The following is a 21,350-nucleotide window of genomic DNA, read 5'->3' on the forward strand; positions in this document are numbered from 1 at the left end:
TTCTGTCCTTGTGCTAGTTCATATTCTCTCCTCTACTTTCTTCCCTTCCATTTCCTCACTCTCCGTCATCTCGGATACTGTCTATATACTCACTGTCCACTCACACACACACATATATGTATGTATAATTCGCACGACAGTTACGATCGCACGATAAATGTGCATATATCCCTGAAAGAAAAGACGGACATTTGGAGGGGTGAGGAGGTCATTTCTTGATGGAAGATAGGAAATGTAGAGTCAATATTTTAATCCAACATGGGTCGATTCCACCTAGGTACGATGGATACGCTATCAATGCTTGCCGGGTAACACTACGTTCGGATTCAGAGCTGGGGGAAATGTAGTGGGGGAGGAGGTGGAGAATGAGAGAGATTCGCCTTATCCTCCGCTATTCCGAAAAAAGGCTTCGGAAGAAGTTATTAAGGAAATAAATATTACATTTGTAAAGTATTTATTACAATTTAATCACATTCCATCCGTTTGACCTCGTTTCACTGCGGAGAAGCACTTCATCGATTTGGTATACATATAGGACGCGCGTCTTAGAACCCATAACACACCCATCCACCAGCCAACGTTCTCACTTTTTGTTTTCTCAGATTATTCTAATGAAAAACTATCCCAACTTTTTAAATTCAAATTGGATTTCACGATAATAACTGTTTGAAATACTATAATAATAATTTTTCTAAACAGTTGACATTAAATTGAATGAGTGTGTGGGGATTGCGGAAATGTTACATTATTTTGAATTATGGAAGGTGATCATAAAGTGATCAATACTATAAAGCATTTTAATTAAACGACCCCTTCCAAAGAAACTGCGGGAGATGCCGCAACAGTAACTTTTAACGGAGTCATCCGCTAATGTGCATTTCAATGCAACAATTTCAGAGTGTAAAAATCATTCGCCTTTACTGGGATTCGAACCCAGATCCCTCAATATCCGGTCGAGTGCTTTAGCCACTTAAGCTACCGAGGCGTCCTATTAAACTCTGAAATTTTGCATTGAAACGACCCCTTATTGAAACGTAATTTTTCTTAATAATAAAAAAGTACTTGAGAGAGATAGGTATGGGTCATTCTGAAAAAAATATATAGAGAGTTCGGATTTGAAAATCGCATCCTGTCGTGTTTTGGTTGCATATTCTCTGAAATAGTGTATCTCTATTTATAATAAATCTTTTAAGAACTATATGTTGACCTTCCCTTACCCGACACGACAATGCTAATTTTAAAACTAAACTAAATGTAGTGGCCGTTAACTAAAGAGATACAAAGTTAAGATTTTGTTTGATTTGTGTGATGCTGACTAATCGTCATATTTTGGTGCTTTACTTTCTTATACCAGCGTGGAAAATGAAAGTTACATGCCCCTGGTAGTTTACAAAACTTACGACATGATTGTTCGAGTTGTGATAAGTCCTTTAATAGGCCTCCTAACACTTAACGCCTAGAGCATGTAATTACCACCCTGCCGAAGATATTCGCGTTAACATTGTATCATCCGAACTTTCAGACGAAATGTATTAGAAGGTTTTTATCGCAATATGGCGATCATTCCTCAGCTGATTTTTTAATGTAATCCTGTCGTTACAATACAAGACGAAGCACTATCCGCTCACACGGTGCAGGTGTCACTTTGCTTCTAAACCTTTACCAGGCGAACTCTTGGAGATGCGGGCATTTATCGGGCAAGCATCGCGCATACAATAAAATACTAAAAGGCGTGACCATGTCATCATTTTTCGTCGGTGGTGCAACAGGTGGGATGCTGATAACCCATCTCGTGCTCGCTTTGACAAATGCCAACTTGTCTGTGACTAAATTGGGCGCGTTTTCATGTGACGGTTCTAATCTTAATGAGGCTGTACATAAATCGATGAGCAGTGGCGTTGCTGCCAATCGATGCCCTGTCTTGATGAACTTGTCGGTAATGGGAACCCCGATGAGTGGGCACCCTCGAGGAACCTTTACTTTCTATATCACCCTGTGTGCCAGTTTCGAAATCAGACTGAAAAGAATAAATTAAAAGTGATTGAATCTGATACATTTCTAATCCGATTTGTTATATTGCCCTTGGATGACAATATTTTTTGGCCTATCTACGAATTTATTAAAAATTGGCGTTACAACGTACTTAAATAACGCTATGAATGCGATGCGGAATCCATAAATTTTTAGATATTTCAAAGATTACACGAGATGGGTAAAATATACCTCCTGAAAATTTATATAAAAATGCTCAGCCTCCGAATGCGTCGGCCATCTCGTGACCGATCGGAACAGCACGTCCTGCGATTAAGTAGATAGCAAACACTTTATGATCCATTGATAGCCTCTAATATTTAAACTCCACGCATCAATTTGCGATATTTTTTCACCACTGTATACAACGATACGTATTTCGGTGTAGGGAGCGCGCCGTCGACGTAACGAAAGCCTCCTTTGAACCGAACCAATCAAGGCAGAAGTGCGCCCTCGCCTTTCCAAGCTAGCGGGCGGGAGGATTCCATTGCTTTATTGAGGTTGGATAATCGGTCTATTTTAGTTTACAACAGACCGCTTAGCCTTTACGGCTCGAGTCGAGTAAATTTGTGCCTCCGTTGCGCGTGGCCCACCGCCCGCACCACGGTTTAAGGGCCGCGTCATCAGCGGTAGGCGTGTTACAATGCTGACCTCTCTCTCTCTCTCCCCTTGTCGCTACAGGCTGTTCCCCGTCTCCAAGAAGTTCCTGCTGGCGTTCAAGGGCAAGCGGTACGTGCACGGCATCGGTTCGGACGCCCGAAATGCCCTGCACCACCTGCACAACGGCCGCGACGTGGTGCTGGTGACCACGTGCCGCCACGGCAAGAGCTGGCGGGAGATGAAGGACGAGCGCTGCGACGAGGACAACGCCGAGTACGACAGGCGAGTGCTCCCCCCCCCTCCCTCCTCCCAGGGTACACTACCCCTTGGCCACCCCCACGGGGAGAGTCGATCGTCTCTACGGAACGGCTGCGTGCATCTCCACGCCGGATGAGAACGGAGTATATCGGTGCTCCGTTTCATCGGCTTTTACCTCGATGCATGAAGCTTTAGCGGTCCCTCGGCTTGGAGGTCCCGGGCCTGTTAATCTCGTGGGCGGAGTGTGTTCGCCTCTGAGCCACAGAGTTACGGGTTCACAGCCCTTTAACGTCCCTATCTCCCTTCATCCAAGCTATTCGGGGGATTTTGACTGACACCAAATCCGTTCACCCACTCTTAATTAAAATTTGGAATGAAAAATGTCTTGCTGTTCAGCATACTTTCATCGTGCCATATCACGCGAAAACCATATCACGTACGCACGGGCAGATATAATTCGGAAGATGTTCAAAACGTGTTCGCGGAACTGCAGAACATATATTTCCGATCCCAAAATCGAACTTTTTATGAAAAAAATACTCTCCCGTATGTATAAAGTAAAATCAAGTATATTACGCCCAAGTCGTACCCTAGAACGTTCATACTTGGGTCGTTCATTAAGTCCTTAGAAAAAATAGAAAAACAATTTATTTTGAGTAGATGGTTTTATTTTCAGCATAGTCTCATTTTAGTTCCATACACTTATCCCAGCATTTCTCAACTTTTTTAAACCGTCTGACAAGTAGGATTTCGGAAGTCACTGAGGGCCAAATCTGGCGAATACGGCGGATGTGGTACTAACTCGAACTTTCAATTTAAAATGTTTTCCATCGAAACTGCGCAGGTCTTGATGGGAGTAAATTTTTTTCTTTGCCTAATGAGGGAGTTTTTCCTTCATTTCTTCGCTCAGCCAATGCAACGGCGACGCATAGTACTCTCAATTTATTGTTTGTCCTTTTAGAAAGTAATAGATGTAGATGATTCCGCATGCATCCCAAAATACCGTGGCCATCACCTTGTTGGGCGATTTCACCGTCTTCGCCTTCTCCTGAGCCGGATCGCTTTTAGAAACTCACTCTTTTGACTAGTCCTATCTCTGGATTGTAGTACGTAGTGTATCCATGTTTCTTCCACAGCTATGAATCGTCGCGGTAACTCAGCAGGATTGCGACAGAAAAGTGCCAAACCAGCCTCCGAATCGACCACACGATTGCTTAAATTCTCCGCTGAGAGTAAAACATGGCACTCATCTTGCCGAGATTTTTTTCACACCCAATTTTTCTTGCAAAATTGAAAACACTGCACCGTGACCTTAACTATTTCGTAAAATTTTCATTCGTCGATCTTTCAAATCCAAATCATGGATTTTGTCAATCGTTTCGGAGGAATCCACTTCCAATGGACATCGTGAGCTATGTTTATCATTTGTGAATTTACGGCCACGTTCAAACTCATTACCCCGATTGTAAAAAGTCGCAAACATAGGGGCAGATGTGCCATGATCTTCATCCAAATGGGCTTTGATTTCTTTCTGTTTTCAGCCTTTTGCATGGAAGTATTTAATCACCGCACGGGACTTGTTTTTTTTTCATTTTTCTATATTAAACAAAAGTTTGTTCGCCTTTTCTTGGATTTTTTTAAGTAGTCATTGAGCGTCTCACGTTCCTAGAATGAATGATACGTCAATCAAGCATATCGGCGGCCAAACACTTGGGTCACTCTTACCGGCGAACGTATATAGCTGAACCATGGCTTATGGAGAAGACCCTCCCGAGAAGTTTACGACCGGTAGTTCCCGGGGCCCTCTACAAGTTCTTTCAACCATTCTGGGTACTCCCTACAAATCCTTTCAATCACTCGGGGGCGCCGTGGGGATGGAATTGTCTTTGGGCGTCCCATCCGAGTTGGGTCCCGTCGGAGCGGTGGATCAGTGGAGAACCGAGAAGGGGAGGGGGCGTACTCGCCCCGCCGCATTCGATCCCATTGCATTGTTTTGGTTGTGCCCAGCGAGTGGTTGAACACACCAGTTTCCCAAATGGTCTAAAAAATGAAAAGAACATTCCATCGCGGTGTAAAATCCTGCTTGGGATGATATACTATATTTCCGACTTCTCAAATCCTTGACCCCTCATTCCAGATGTTTCCCGAAATGTTCGAGAAATTGAGTATTTCCCGTCTTTTTTCTATTTTTCCCGGCAGAGTAGTGGTACTGTTGTTGGTAAGTCTAACGATGAATGCCCATCAGGATAAATAAAAATGCCATTCCATGAAAATCTATACCTTCCCGCAAGTCTACTGAAGCGAAACGTGGTTATTATATTAAGGTAGTAAGCACGGGTGCTTGATAAATGCACTGGATATAGAGTCTTGTTCAAAAGAGTTTTGTGGTAGTAGTAAGGGGGTGATGGTGGAGTGGATCTATGAAGATTGTTGATTGGATATGCTGCGGTGATAGATAAGTACGGAAGAGGTGTGTCATGCCCGTTTGGTCATGTTTACGGAGAATGCCAGGGGTGGGAATGATCGAATGAGCAAACGAGAGCTATGAGAGATAAGGAGAACGGATGGTTTGCACAGTGGAGAATAAGAAAGAGGCGAATTTGGTAGCACACTCACATAAGACTGCCAAGACACGAGCATCGATGGAAGTGTCGGATGGGACAGGGAAAGAAACTGGCCCCCATACCCTGATGTGTGAATTTCACACGCCGTCGGCCTTAGTACTGGGTGAACTCCACCATCACCTGACAAACCGACCTTCGGGTTGATTACTGTGTTTATGGTTTTTATACGAGCGTGTACGGAGGAATGTAAGAAATGTGTGACCGAGGCGAAATAAGCATTCAAGAGCAGGGAAATGCGGATGAAGTCAATGAAAGGGAGTAAGTTTCCCCAAAGGAGCGTACTAACTGGGATTCGTCCAAATCGGGGCTTGATGGCTTTAAAGCGACAGCGCCATGAATGCCGTTCCATTTCTGGATACTCTCTTTCCTCTCTCAGTATTGGGTGCTGGCATCAAACGATCCGTCTCTAGGGTCTTCGTGCGGTGTATGCTTGCAGGAGAGCCGCGTCGAAGCAGCTGTGACGTGCGTCGACGTGCACCAATCGAAAATAGGAGCGCACGTGAGACCGGCGCCGATAGTGAGTACCACTTGCCGGCGTGATGTCTGCTGGAGTCTATAGCGAGACTGTTATGGTCATCATTACTCTGCTGTGGTCGATGGCCTTCGCGCCGGAGCCAGCGCGACCGAGGATGCTTGTTATTTGTCTTCCGCGCGGCTAAAACTATAATCCATTAATTTGAGAAACGGAGATGACGAATCTACAAGACAAAAGGCCAAGCCGTCGGAGGCTGGGGATTAATTTTCAATGTATGCATGAGAGCATCTTGGATTCAAAAGGGAGGCCTCGCTCGTCGACCGAATCGCTTGCGTTCAGCCGATCTAGAGTCCCACAAGGTCAGCCAAAGAGTGCAATGATCACCGCGAACCCCTACCGGTCGGACCCTGCGCTCGCCGACTGGGTGGGGCACGAACGCCCCCGATGGAAGGCGAAAGGGGCCGGAGGGAGGAACAGCGGCGAGCGTCGCGGCCGCCACTCGAAGTCACTCGCGCCTCGCCTCCACCACGACATCCCCCCGGTCTAAGTCCCCATTCTCGCGCACACCCTCGCCTTGAAAGGGAAGGGTGGAAATGTCATTTGTTTCCCAGGTGTCGCACCGTGTCGCCGCACGGTGAGACACCTTGGGGGCGCGGCGGAAGGGCGCGACCCCGGGTGCAGATACGTACCCGTCGAGGGTATACTGCTGGAAGTCCGAATGGAGAAGATGGATGGGAGGCGACCGGCAGCTGAAGACCCCATCGAAGCCATTAGAGGGATGATTGGATAATTCGGAAGGATTAGGGTGCTCAGGGAATGGGCGGAGGGTGGAGAGCAACCTGGCATCGACATTAGCCTTCTCCCTGAAGGAAAGTGGTCTACAGTTTAACGTCCAATCCGACAGACGGCGTACTCCACCTGAAGTTCGCGCCACACAAGCACCCTGAGTAGAGGTGGAGATACATTGGCAAGTAAATCTCCGGGATTCGAATCTGGGCCCTCGGGGTGGGTAGCCAGTGCGCTAGCCACTGCAACAACCCGTCCTCAAAAGGCGAGCGTCCTTGCGAGGGGCTTGCTTCTCGGGCGCTCTTTTCTTTCGGCGCATTAAAAAAATCGATAGGAGGGGGAGCGACAGGCGGCGCCGCCACCTTAGGGGGTGCCGAAATCTCTCCCCTCGCCGCCGTGGCGCTGTAGTAGCCCCAAGGCGATTTCACGCACGGGGAGCACCCTGGGTTTGGGAATGGGGGGTGCGGCGGGGGAGAGCTCCCCACCCTCCGCTGGACGACTAGGACTCCCGTTTGGCGACACCTCGACGGCCCCTGAGTAGGAGGGCCTCGCAGTCGACCTCCCGCTGTTGACTGAACCCTTCCCGAGGGAGGACCCCCTGGTTCAAAGGGGGCGCAGGAACACACGTCAAAACTCCGCTTTCGAGAATTCCCATAAGCGGGTGACTACGTTAGAGTAACTGCTGCGGCATCTCCCGCCATTATTTGAATGCCCAAATTGTTGTACACTTGATTTAGGTTTCACGGAGGCCCTTTAAGTAAAACATTTTCTGATATCGGCGTTGTGCAGATTATATTTCTTTCCAAATGGCAAGGAAGGAGAGAGCCGGCGCCCCCCTTTGGCGTGATAACATACCATTCAGGAGTCTGCCGCGGCTCATGACACACACGCCCGTGAATTTTAAGAAACGGGGGATGGGATTGAATTGAGTCTGCCCGCCATTAATGACGCGACCCCTGAACCTCGGCCACTCGTCCCGGAGGACCCACAGTTTGACCACCGCCAGTCGGTGGTCGCCGAGAGAAGTCGGTGGAGCGGTGTGATCTGCATATTTTCTTCGCCTCCAACGAGAGATGGACGGATTGGGTTTTCGCCCAATTCCGTTTCCATCCTCGGCGCATCAGACCGTTCCGAGTGGCGGCCTGCTTTGGCGGGAAGGAGTTGGTCAGCTCGACCGAGTCGTCAGCATTCGTGCACACCGCCATCTTCCATCCGAAATCTCTTGAGACGTCGGTCGTGAAAGTGTTAGATAGGAAGGGCCCACACAATGGAGCCAGGGTGGTTCTGCGCCCATAGTTCATCTACATCTACATCAATACCCTGCAAGCCACCAAAAAGGTGTGTGGAAGGGGGTGCAGCACCAGGAGGAAAGGGTAAGGGATGAGGGGGTTAGGGTTTTTCAAATGGATGGGGAAAGGTAAGGGGAACCTGCAAAAAAAATATATAAATATCGTATAACCCTGCGCAGTCGCTACCTTGTATGTTAATACTTATTATGTCGAGCCGGCTCCTGGGGGATTTCGATTACAAGAATTCTGGTCTCTTATTGTTCTCGGAAAAAATGACCATTTAAATCTGTCTGTCCTGCAGTCAATCTCTCTAATCTTACATTCGTGATCCCTCCGCCCGTAATACGTTGGGGTTCGTATTATGTTCTTGATGTCATCGGAAAAGGACCCATCTTTAAATGTTTTTAATAAGTTTAATCTATATTGTAAACGCCTCTGTGTAAGGGAATCCCAGCCTAAATTTTCTAGCAAAGTAGTTACGCTACTGCGTTGGTCATATCAATTTTTGACAAATCTAGCCCCCCTCCGCTGAACTCGATCCAATTCCGAAATTAAATTTATCTCTTGAGGATCCCATATACTGGCAGCATACTCTAGGTGGGGCCTGACTAGGGCAAGAAAACATCGTTCCTTCACTTTTTCGTCACATTTACCCAGCACTCTTTTTACAAATCCCAATTTTTTATTAGCACGACCGCATATTTCCCGTATGTGCTTTCCCCAGTTAGTTACCAGGGTGGAGGACGAGGCGCGAAGCGAAGGCCGTTGCGACGGGAGGTGGCTCCTGTAACGGAAAGGGGAGGAGGCGGCCGTGCCCGCTCTTCAGAAATGACCACCACCGCCAGAGTCGCGGTCTTTGGGAAAGAGGCTCAACCCCACGCTTGCTCTCGTTGGGATGACGTGTGTGGACAAAAAATATACACTCCCGAGGAGTGACGCCACGAATCTATTAAACTCAATCACACTGTGGGCGTGGATGACGGATGCTCGCGGCGATGGTCCCCCTCACAGATGCCGGACAGAGAGATGCGGTTGTTTTCATTCGGACATTTCCACAAGTGTGAAGCAATTTTATGAACCGTTTGCCAGGGTTGACTCGGGTCAATGTATGGGCGGTAAGGATGTGAAAGAGTCAGAATTAAACTTGAAATGCATGTCATTATATGCAGATGCAATTTCAGTTTTGAAATTATTATTTATGAAAGTGAAGAAGAAAGGCAAACCTGAAGCTCACAATTGTTTCGGGTCCTGAAGGCGTACCATAATGTATCACGTGTTTGTGTAATTCTCCTCTTGTGGACGAAGGGGACGCCACCATTAGGTGTAATGCATGTAATATATGTAGAAGGAACCTGACTGAGTGATTGAATAGTATTTACACAGCGTATACATCCTATGGAATATTTGCATTATTTCTTTTCATTGGGAAATTAAATTTGTAGGAAGACGAACGGCTCGTGTCATAATTCAGACAATTATGCCAATTAATTCGTCAATTTTTCGTTTTACCTTACAAAGCTTGATTTCTTCGAGTTATTACCCCCACGATGTTTCGTTCGAACACAATGTATAGCAACCCAGTCAAGTTCTACTTTACGTCGCTCCTGTAAACATGGGATATTCTTAGTAGTGTCATCGTATCTATAAAAAAAACATAATTCCGAGAAAACATTGTCATTCGAGTTTTGAAATATTCTTATTTTCTCTCTCTCTCATAGATCTTTCGGCATGCGTGAAAAAAATTAAAATCCTCGATGACTCGTTGAAAGTAATTATTTTTGTTAAATTTTGAGCTGTTTGTGGGAAAGGTATTTTTTTGCGTTGTATCTTCAAAAAAAACATATAATTGTCCAGAGGATTTTAATTGAATTTCCAGAAAATGTTCCTTGCGTTTTGGTATTTTATAATGTTACTCTGATGAAATTTGAAGGGCAGCAAAATAGGACTACTTAAAAAAAATATATATGGGGCTTATCAAAGTGATCCATTGCGTGTGGCTGCGGGTTGCCCTCTATGTTACATCACGTTCGCGAATTTGCAGAAAGGACGCACTTTCGCTTCCGGAGCGTCCGACCTTATATCTTAAAACCATGTCCGATAGTATTATTGCAATGCACTTTCAAATGCGTTTGAATTCGGTCATTAAACGACTGTTACCATCCTTGATGTATCCGCTCATCATCATCACGGGTTACCAATGCGAAGAATAGTTAGTGGTAGCTCTCCAATCAATACTATTAATCTTATTGGTAATCTGCAGGCGAGGATAAGTTTGGATGGGCACAGGCTACCAAACGGAACAACGACACTTTCCTTTCATAACAAAATTCAATTTGAAATCCATTACTACAATGATGCCCTTTTAAATTCCGTGTACTTCTTTCCTCCCTTTATTCTGTCCAACATGTCTATCCTATTCCTGCCCCTTCCTCGCTTGCTTAACGTTCTTAACTCTTCTTCAGTATCCCATTGCCAATCAAAAAAGCTCTACATCCATATTTCGTGCCTCCTTTTGATTTCTCCCAGCATCCCTCTCCTCCTCCCCTTTACTAGCTCTTCCTCGTTTGTTTTTGTTTCAGTCCACTTCAATTTGTCCATCCTTCTCCACGCCCACATTTCAAAAGTCTCCAATTTAAACCTACCTTCTTGCTTCAATAACCATGTTTCCACCCTGTATAAAACGATGATTTAATTCAGAGTTTTACCAATCTTTCCTTAACATCATTACTCAATGTCCCTGTCATCTAGTGCGTCCACCTTATGAAACCTTTGTGCAACGCAGTTATTCGTCTTATGTCCCTACTACTTTGAACAATCCGGTCCAGATCCCCTCCGAGATATGTAAACTTCTGCTTGTTTATGAACTCCTATTTAAGTGTTTAAACTTAGCCTTTCTCCTTCTTGATAATCGCATAACCTTTGTTTTGTTTACATTTATTCTCGTCGCACACCTATCGCAATGGCCTTCAAATGAACTCGGCGATAATTACAACCCCTCGGCTGACTGACAAACTAACGCGTGGTAATCATCAAACCTAACTGATTTTATGAATTTCCCGCCGACTGTCATTCCTATCTCCACTTCTTCCCATGCTTATTTAATCGTTTCCTCCACACATAAGTTGAAAAACACAGGTGATATTGGACACACCTGTTTTACCGCTCTATAAAACTGCCCATTCCGACTCTCCATTCACTGCTTATATACGAGACATGTTAAGGTTGCGGATAAGTCTCCTTGCCCTTCAATATACTCGTATTTTATGCAATATATTCGTTAATTCTCAATTCACTCTGTGAAATACCTCTTTAAAATCTGTGAAACAGACAAATACATCCTGATTGTATTTTATGTTCCTCTCCATTAGTGACCTCATTACTGCTATGGTATCATGCGTGCCTCTCCCCTTCCTGAATCTAAACTGATAATCCCCTAAGTAATCATTTACTCTGCTCTCCATCCTTTTAATGACGATTCTGAAAACCACTTTAGCCGCACGCCAATTCAAGCTTACAAGTATAGTTCTTTAGTCCTCGCAAATGGCTGCACTTCTCTTTTAGGAGTAAGAACTAACTCTGATCTGGCGGTCTTCCGGCCAAATTCCTCTCCCTGAAAAGCTACAAATTAGTCCATAAAATCTCTTCCTCCCATATTCTCTCCCCAACCTTTTAGTAGTTCCGCGTGAATGTAGCGTACCCACTTATTTGATTTCAATTCCCTTAATACCTTATATCCCCCAGGGAAGTGTGATAGGGCCGCTTCTATTCTTAATATACATTAATGACTTAAGCGCCCTCGTTAGTAGCTATCTCAGATTATTTGCTGACACGGTGGTATACAGGGAAATAAGGAGCCAACTAGATCGCGAGCTACTCTCTAGAGACTTGGACACAATCTCGGATTGGTGCAAGGAATGGGGATTAATGCTTAATATAGACAAAAGCGCAGTTTTAAAATTTTGGAAGAAAGGAAGTGACGAACAGGACATACCAGTGGCACGAGCGGTTCAGAAGTGGTCGTGAGTCAATCGAAGATGATGAACGCAGTGGCAGACCATCGACATCGAAAGTCGGTGAAAAAATTGATAAAGTAAAAGAAATGTTGGTCAATAACCGCAAATTAACCATCAGAGAAATAGCGGAGGACTTGAACATTGCCTATGGATCCGCCCAAGACATTGTGGTTAATGATTTGGGTTTCCGTCGTGTAGCAGCAAAGTTGGTTCCAAAAGACCTCAATTTCATGCAAAAAAGAGACCGTGTTGACCTCGCAAAAGACATGATTTGCGAGGCTGAATCCGATCCCACATTCATCAAAAGGATCATTACTGGAGACGAGACGTGGGTTTATGAGTACGACACGCAATCCAGACATCAGGCAAGTGAATGGCGTTCACCAAATGAGCCGAGACCAAAAAAACCACGTCGTTTTCAGTCAAAAAAGAAGGCAATGCTGACGGTTTTCATGGATTACAACGGTGTAGTGCATCATGAATTTTTGCCAGAAGGCCAGACAGTAAACAAAGAGTATTATTTGGGCGTTATGAGACGTTTGCGTGAAGCAATTCGCCGAAAGAGACCAGAAATGTGGGCAGAAAACTCGTGGATTTTGCACCATGATAACGCACCGTCGCACAGTGCTATCATTATTCGTAATTTTTTGACGAAAAATGCAACAAATACCATCCAACAGCCACCGAATTCACCTGATTTGGCTCCCTGTGACTTCTTTCTGTTCAATCGAGTTAAAAAACCATTACGGGGAACGCGTTTTAGCAGCCGAGAGGAAGTAATGGAAAAATCGCAGGAAGCACTGATGGACATACCGAAAACCGACCGTAACTTTTGCAAATGTCAAGTTATGACACTAAGATTTAAAGGGAATATCAACAACAGATGTACCAATTTAACAAAAAAAACAGAACTCAAATCGGAACGATGGGAGCGCCACACGGTGGTTATTCCGGGAACTTTTTGATCAAGGTAGTAAACTATGAAATAGAGGGTTCAGTGCTAACTACGGACAATCAAGTTAAATATTTGGGAATATTTCATACACCACGCCTTTCATGGGGAGCATATATCTAGACAATATGCGGATCCACTTTAAAGAAACTCGGATTCATTAAACGGGTGGTTGGTAAATGTAATGAGAAAATTCAGAGATGTATTATTTTGCTCCAGTTAGACCTCATTTGAAATATGCCGCAAGTATTTTGGATCCTTGGGAGAAAATTTGGCAAAAAGAATTAGATAAAGTCCAGAGAAAATCCGCCAGATCCGTTGAAAATTGTTTTAATAGGAACACAAGTGTGACAGGTCTCTTAGGGGATTTAGGCTGGAAGCCACTTGTGCGTAGAGAACAAGCGAGGCTTCGACTTTTAGAAAGGTTCAGAACAAACGGGTTTAACGATGACACTAAAGGAATTATAATGGCCCCACATTACTTAGGTAGACCACAAAGTTAAAATGAGGGAGATAGGACCAGTACAGATAGAGAAAAATACTCATTCTTTCCCTGAAATATCAGGAATGTTTTGTGTGTGGATTGTATAAATTTGTGGCTTTTGTATGCGGTTTTTTTTCTTAATTACGGGTGGTTCCCTAACACCCTCCGCCACACGCCCTTGGAGCGGCTTGCCGGGTATTAAGTAGATGTATATACCTCACCATCAAGTATGTTTGGACCTAAGCCATCCTCATCTAAGTCATATTCTCTAGCTGCGACTGAGCTTTTTGGTCTAATGTCTTTTTCACATATGAAGTTACTAAACATTCATTTCATCTCTCTTGAATCTTCTTTGGCTCAACTAATATTTTTCCTGACTTATCTGTCATTGTTATCACAGATTTATCCTTTTTACTTCCATTTTTAGCGTACCAAATCACCCTTCCTCTTTTAAATTTCCTAATCCTAGTACTGCAAATTTCACCACGCCTCTTTTGATCTGTGTGTTACCGGCCTCAGTTTCTTTATTTAACTCGTCATACTTCCTTCTACTTGACGAAAAGCGACTAGAAAAACGATTGAAGATGCAAGCAAGCGCCCGTCGGCGGAGGAGGCCCCGTATCTAACCTCACGTGCTCGGCGTGTATTACACCAAGAGTAAAGCTACACCACATTTGTAGTGTTTGTTATCACTCTTGGGTCACATTGCTAGTTGTAGAATGTTGCCGATCATCCTTGGCGGAGCCACCGAGGACGGCGATAGAAGCGGTACCGCGTTTCTCCCTCTGAACACCCCTCGCCCCTTTTCATGACGAATACTTGCGGCAGTTCACCGAATTAGATCTACTGTCACCAGTTAAATCACATTTTTCAAATGACTGCGAAGAGAAAAATATCACTTCGTGCATCACGGTGGACGTTGGAGTCACTAATGTTGGTATCACAAATCTGATTTACATATCTAAAACTAATATGACCTATCACTGTCCTTTTCCTTCGCTCCATCCATTGAAAGAGAATTAGTCCACGGACCCTAGAACATATGGCATTCCAAGAGCTCAATAACTAACCCCATCCGATGACCACTGCCCGTTCAAATGTGTGGCTTTTGAATTGGTCGTCGCTGATTGGGGGAGCATTCCAATCTCCCCCCCCCCCAAGTCGGGCCACACTCTTGGAGCCGCACACTCCCTCCCAGTAGAGAACGGACGCGAGTCGTCTATGGATGTCTTCAACAATGCCGCCCACCACCCCCCTCCGTCAGACTCCCGAATAAAGAAGCATCAAAATTGGCAGCTCGCACTTGATTTCCGTGGTCTCATCTGGATTTACATTTTTACAATCCTTGACTTTTCCATGTTCTCCTAGCTGTATTCCATTTCTTCCCGGTCAACTCCGATCTTTTTTGTCCGACGGAGGGGTCGGGGTGATATCTAGTAGAGCAGAAAGCAAACGTTTCGAATTAAGGAACTCAGAACTGGTGAAATACTCGGATGTTACCCTCATGTCAAACCTAGAATGGGGCAGCTTCGAAGAAATTAGGTTTCAGTGGACAGTTCACAGGAAAATGCAATTAAAGAACATTACAGAAGTGTTACATCCCGATAGTTTAGCCACGTTTGGAAACGCGGCTAATGTTTGGGACGTATGGGATAAAATGATAATTAAAGTATTGTAAAAAGTTCATTGAAAATTCTCAAGATTTATAAATAATTGTTGCGAGGAAGGAGTTAGCATGTCGGGCGAATATGACGGAGGAATCAGAATGGGAGCCCATCGATTCTCCAAGAGAGCAGACAAGAATTAAAGGCTTGCACAACACTCGAATTTGCTTGTGACGCCGTAGAGGGAATTACTTTGTCCCCTCATAGCGTTGACAGATCGGACCACCGGGATGATAAAAAAGACAGATGGGCACCACCACACTGAAACTGGCAAAAGCACTCCTCCGTCACCATTTCCTCCGGTCCATCAAGGGGCGCGCACACATAAGACGAATGTGCGAGTCCCCCTTGACGAAGCCTGGTCAAATCTATTAGAAGGGTATGACGAAATTGTAACGAAAGAGTGAAGTGCATGCATTACGATTGCAGTCCAGAAAGGTAACCTTCGTTTTCGTGTTGCGTGAGAAGTAGTGAAAGGAGCCGAATGGTCGCTGTATTGACGCACGCAGTAGGTCAGTACACCTCGAACTGCGGTGTTTGGAAGTTTGTGCCGCTTGTCATTTGTTTGCAATAACGAGCATGAACAATGCAATTGAATTCCCGTCAAATGTGAAGTCCGTTCAGTGATAAGGATTTTACTAATAAATAAAACTTCAAAGATGCTGGCATTCATCGGGAAATATGTTCTATGTTCGGACCAAATGTGATGAGTGACAACAGTTATGCGTCATTATTGTCCTTCGTTCAAGAGTGAACAAAAATCTCCATAGTGACGACAGAATTGACCTGTGAATTCTGTGGTGAACAATGAACTGCACCTGAAATTGATGACAAAGTAGGTGAAAATCGGCATTTTACGAAATCTGAAATCTTTATAATGTTTTCCATTGATTTCTACGACTCTATTGCATGAAAACACGACTGAAAAGTAGAATACCACATGTTTTGTGCTCGTCTCGACGTAGAGCTTCAAGATGCCGTCATCGGTTGGCTGCGATCTCAGACGGCAGAAGTTAATGGTGAAGGAATTTGGAAACTAGTTCAGAGAAATGGCGAATCTTTATATCTGTTTGGCGAATATGTATAAATATAGTAGAGATATGTAGTTTTGAGATTAAAATGATAAATTTCCTGTATTCATTGCAGTGTATTTTTTACAGCATAATGGAGGTTATTTTCAGGACAGCCCTCATATTTTGCATTGGCTACTTTCGGAAAGCCCTAAAAGTATTCAGGATCAATCAGAGAAAGTGCCAATTAAGGTATTATTATGATGTCAAGAGAAAATCGTCGATGGCTCATCAAAAATTGGTCAGAGATGAAAGTAATTGTTTCAGGAGAAACTAGGATGATGGTCCTCCCGAAGAACAAGAAGAAGGAAGGAGGCGATTTAGAACCATTATTCTGGGCGTCACCCTCGGGCTCCCTATAGGAGAGTTTCATATATTTCACAACATGGCGATGACTCTGAAAGCGGACGTAATGGATATTTTATCTTGGTAAATCAATGCAAATACGCATTGCAAAATGAAACGTAATACTTCAAAATTCCGGCCAAGCGTTCGGAATAATAAATGGTGTACGAGGTAATAATTTTTGACTAATTAAGTGCAGAGTATTTTATGCAATATTTCTTCGCAATAATCGTCAAATGGAAGACTTCATTAATAACTAATCATAATGTCAAACGAAAAATTAAAGTGTGTGCCACCTTAGAAAGTATATAATAGTCATCATTTTGAAAATAAATTTCCCAAATATCGAATTCATTGAATTGCGTTTGCTCTCAATTTTTCAAAGATTCGCAATGGACATCCTTTATTTTCGTCGCTATAAAAAAATGTTGACCGCCTTTTTGGTGATGCTGTTTCTTTATCCGTACACAGTTCTCATCCTTCAAGAACCTGTAGTTTTGTCAAATCCTGCTTCCATAAAAATATCTTTGAATGCAAATAATTGTATACGATCTGGTCGTAACGTGTTGTCATTCAACCATATCAAAAATCAACTTGGGTTCCTTGAATACGTGCATCTTCGACTGCTGTTTTCTCCACTTGCTCGGAGGTCGCACTGTTATATAAACAAGAGATTTGAAGTTGATAAAATAACCCGCAAGGCTGAAGGAAATCAGAATGTCGAGGACAGGGAGAATGGGTTTGATCCTCTTTCATTATTCGAATATTCAAAATAAAGTATGAATGCAGTGAATGTGATTATGGAAGAGTGTGGTAATTTACAATAATAATCGGTAAATTTGATACAAATAAGAATGAAAAACTGAGAAATAAAACCAGGGATATGATTTTATTAACTAAAGTAAATCTTAAATGTATTCTGTATATTAATTCGGATCTTGGAAAGATACGGAAGACTTGCGCGTAAACCTCCGATGGTCTATATTGTTAGACTACAACTTAAAATAAGTGCAGCTTTTTTTAAACAAAAACGTTCCCGCGAATATCCCATTCTTATTAGCGTGACTCAGAGGCCAAATGCTCGGCATTTGTGCATATTCGAGCGACGGAATGAAATAGCCCAAGCACCAGTAATGTAGAGTACTCGGGTCCTTCTCCTCCATTCGCAATCGCCATTATACCAGTACGGTATTTCCCTAACTGGCGATTCATTTCAGTTATAGCCATGATGGGAAATCGTAATTGTATCTCGTCTTTTAACGATTACATTCTCCCGCACCAGGGGCCGATGGTGAGTGACCCCGTCATTCAGGTCCGCACCTGCTCCTTCCCCTCGGTCGAATCGGCCGTCGTGACCTCCAATTCTCCCTCAGCCGCTTTCCCCCTTCCGTGCAACTCTCACGGGGTTAGATGTCGTTTCTTCGCCCTCGATACCTCCACTCCTCTTCCACCCACGGCCGGCCCTTGGGTGTCCTTCCGTCTGTCCTTCGGAGAGCGGTCCAACCCCCCCCCCCCCCGAGGGCGCTGCGTTTCTCGTGAATATAAATGCTCCGCCTCCACAGGCCGAGGGAACGACGGGGGTGGTGTGGCCCTCTCCTCCTGTCCATTCCCGCACACATATGAGTGTGGGGGGGGGATGTTTCAGGAGCATGGTGCTCTCTACTTCTTATGGAGCTATGGCAATGCAAACATTTCACCAAGCACGTTTTGTTATTTACATGGTGATGCTTATTGCTGTAAAACACATTCTTTGAGATGGCGTGATATGCTTCTTTGCATTTCAGAAAATGTGATTGTTGGAATCTATTTTAAACGATGGTATAGCTAGGTAATTCTATGCCGTTATATAGTCAGCGCAAAGTGTTTGATTAGGCACATGCCAAAACTTCTTTGCGATAACTTATTGTTTCACTTGTAACTGCTTTTATGCATTTTGATCTTCATAGGCAGATGCAGTTCGCTCCACTTTTTCAATGGACTCCCAATAAACAAACATTATTTTCCCTATTTTGTATGTTCTGATTATTTCTTGCACTCCAGCTTTTTCCTTATGACTACTGGTGACATCTCCTTTTCATTAAGACTTGGGGTAATTTTTATGTTGTATTAAAATGTGATGCCATTGCCCTATGTGCCACTGTTTATGTTAGAGCTGAATGATGTTGAGGCCATTTGATTCAATGTGGCTGGCAAACCTCAGGGCAGTAGTTGCAGTCATTTTTATCCAGAAATGTCTGAAGTCACTTGAAAATTGGGAAGTGTGTCTGACCAGTTGTTGGTTGCTGACTGGCATACTGAGAAGAATGTATTTTGTAAGTTTTTTACAGAGTCTTTTGGCACTGAATGTATAGTGTCTTGTCTTAAAGGTGGTAAATGATTCCTATATTCGAATTCTTAATCTTGTATACTTGTCAATACAATTTCCCTGAAAAAATACCTATGTGAATCCATAGGATTATACAATCATATTTGTCGCGTAAAGTAGAAAACACTTTTGTATTTTAAATGGATACCCTTTCAATTTACGTATAATTACCACTCTCTCACGCTGAGTGGAATCAAATCATTCTTTCATTGTGTTCGTTTCATACCAAGTGTCACTCGTGGCCACATATCTGTAGGCCCATCCTGGCACACGCTAGTGCTTTTGATTGTCGGACTGATATTTTTTGTTTTTTTCCATTGTTTGCACTGGCAAATAAAATGAAATTAACTGACTCAGAGTCAAATTATCTGAAACTAATGAAATAGCAAGGTTGGGAAAATTACTTGTGCATATTTTAATCCATTCCAAGCATATTTTGGTTATAGAAGAAATATTTCCTGTGGAACGTCGTTAGCTCAAAATTCTCTTCCTGCTTTTTTCCATTTTGGGCTCATGAACAATGCTATAAATTTTAGATTTTTATATTTTTTATTCAAACAGCCCCTGATGGTGTTCAGTTTTTTGTACACGTAATCCATAAAAGTAGTCTTCATTCATTTGCCTTTTCCCTAATTCACTTGAGAATTTTACTGTGGGAACTGTGTCCGCAGTGTCTAAATCTTATTGTCAAAACCTTTCCAATTCTCTTGTCACTTTCTTGTTCATGTATAATTTGTTATATTTTTGTTACACTTATGCCAAGCAAATTTCTGTTCAGGTATGTCACAGTACCCAATGTAATATGGTCGAATTCACCGGAAATGCATGGGTCCCCAAGGTGACTCATGGTTGGGAAGTAAGAGAAATCATTCAAAATTGTATTGGAATGATCAGTTTGCTTTGAAGGATATGTGAGGATTGTGGCAAAATAGGAATGTTCAACTTTTTAGCTGCTTAAAATTCCAAGTTTATGATCTCTAAGAATATTCTTTCATAATCTGATGAAAGAAAAGTGTTCTGAACTGAATGGAAACCATTTTACATATTTATCAAATTGCCAGTTTTTTGGAAATGGTTTCGTCAAACCCAGGACTGCTGCATGGATGTCTAAAAAGCATTAAGCAGTAGATGTAAGCATGCACAAATTCTAAAAGTATCATCATGTTATATTTGTTTTCTAGTATTTTGTGAAAATGCCTTTTGTGACAAATATTAGATTTTTGGGGGGTTTCTCACAGGTTCTACAGATCCTAAAAATGTTAGCCAGCCCATCACCCTTGCATTTTTGGCTGAGAATTTGAATCCTGTATTAGAATAGAGAGTAGGGCAAATGATTAATCAGGGGATGATCAGTTTGGGTTTAGGAAGGGGAGAGGTACACGTGATGCCATCGCAGTAATGAGATTATTAATCGAGAGGAATATATAGAACACAACCAGGAGGTATTTGCCTGTTTCATAGATTTCGAAAAAGCTTTTGATAGAGTGAACTGGGAAAAACTAATGAGTATATTGCAGAAAATAGGAATAGATTGGAGGGAAAGGAGGCTAATCCACAACCTAAACATGTCTCAGACTGCTCAGGTAGGGGTGGGAAACGGGGAGTCCGGATGGGCAGTGTTAGGAAGAGGTGTAAGGCAGGGTTGCCCATTATCACCGTTGCTGTTCAACCTGTATGCAGAAGAAATGATCAAAGAGGCATGGGAAGAACTGGAGGTAGGAATGAAAGTGGGTGGGGAATTCGTAAAATCAGTTAGGTTTGCTGATGACCAAGCTTTAGTTTGTCATTCAGCCAAGGGGCTGCAAGCATTGCTTAGTGAATTGGAAATTCAGTGCGACAGGTATGGGATGAGAATCAATATTAATAAAACAAAGGTTATGCGATTTTCTAGAAAGAAAAAGGCTAAGCTTAACATTAAAATAGGAGGGCAAAAACTAGAGCAGGTAGAACAGTTTACGTATCTCGGTAGTGTTTTGGACCAACACGGTCAAAGTAGTAGGGACGTAAGGAGAAGAATTGCGCTAGGCAAAGAGGCTTTCACAAGGAGGAGGGAGTTGATGACAGGGATGTTGAGTAAGGATATTAAGAAAAGACTCGTAAAAACTTTGATATGGAGCGTAGCTATGTACGGTGCGGAAACGTGGTCATTGAAGCAGGAGGATAGACGTAGATTGGAGGCTTTCAAAATGTGGGTGTGGAGAAGAATGGAGAAGGTGAAATGGACAGAGAAGAAAACAAACGAGGAAGTACTTGGTATTATTGGTAGGCGAAGAGAGGGGTTTGTTGGGAGAAATCCTATGGAGGCAGGAAAAGTGGATGAATGGGGTATTGACCGGCAGTGGGATGTTGAAGACTTTGATAGAGGGGATAATGTTGGGCAAAAGAGGAAAGGAA

At 43.4% G+C, this 21,350-nt stretch overlaps 1 protein-coding gene across 1 annotated transcript in view; it reads left to right on the plus strand.

Moving 5' to 3' along the window:
- The window catches only part of ttv (exostosin glycosyltransferase 1 ttv), a 63,814-nt gene that overhangs the window by 28,034 nt on the left and 14,430 nt on the right, over positions 1 to 21,350 (plus strand). The window contains exon 5 of the mRNA XM_071584621.1: positions 2,713 to 2,913. Coding sequence (XP_071440722.1) covers positions 2,713 to 2,913 — 201 coding nt within the window. The remainder of the gene's footprint in view (positions 1 to 2,712; positions 2,914 to 21,350) is intronic.

The sequence above is a fragment of the Hetaerina americana genome, unplaced genomic scaffold (assembly GCF_022747635.1).
Source record: "Hetaerina americana unplaced genomic scaffold, ioHetAmer1.1.p SCAF_2, whole genome shotgun sequence".
NCBI lineage: Eukaryota > Metazoa > Arthropoda > Insecta > Odonata > Calopterygidae > Hetaerina > Hetaerina americana.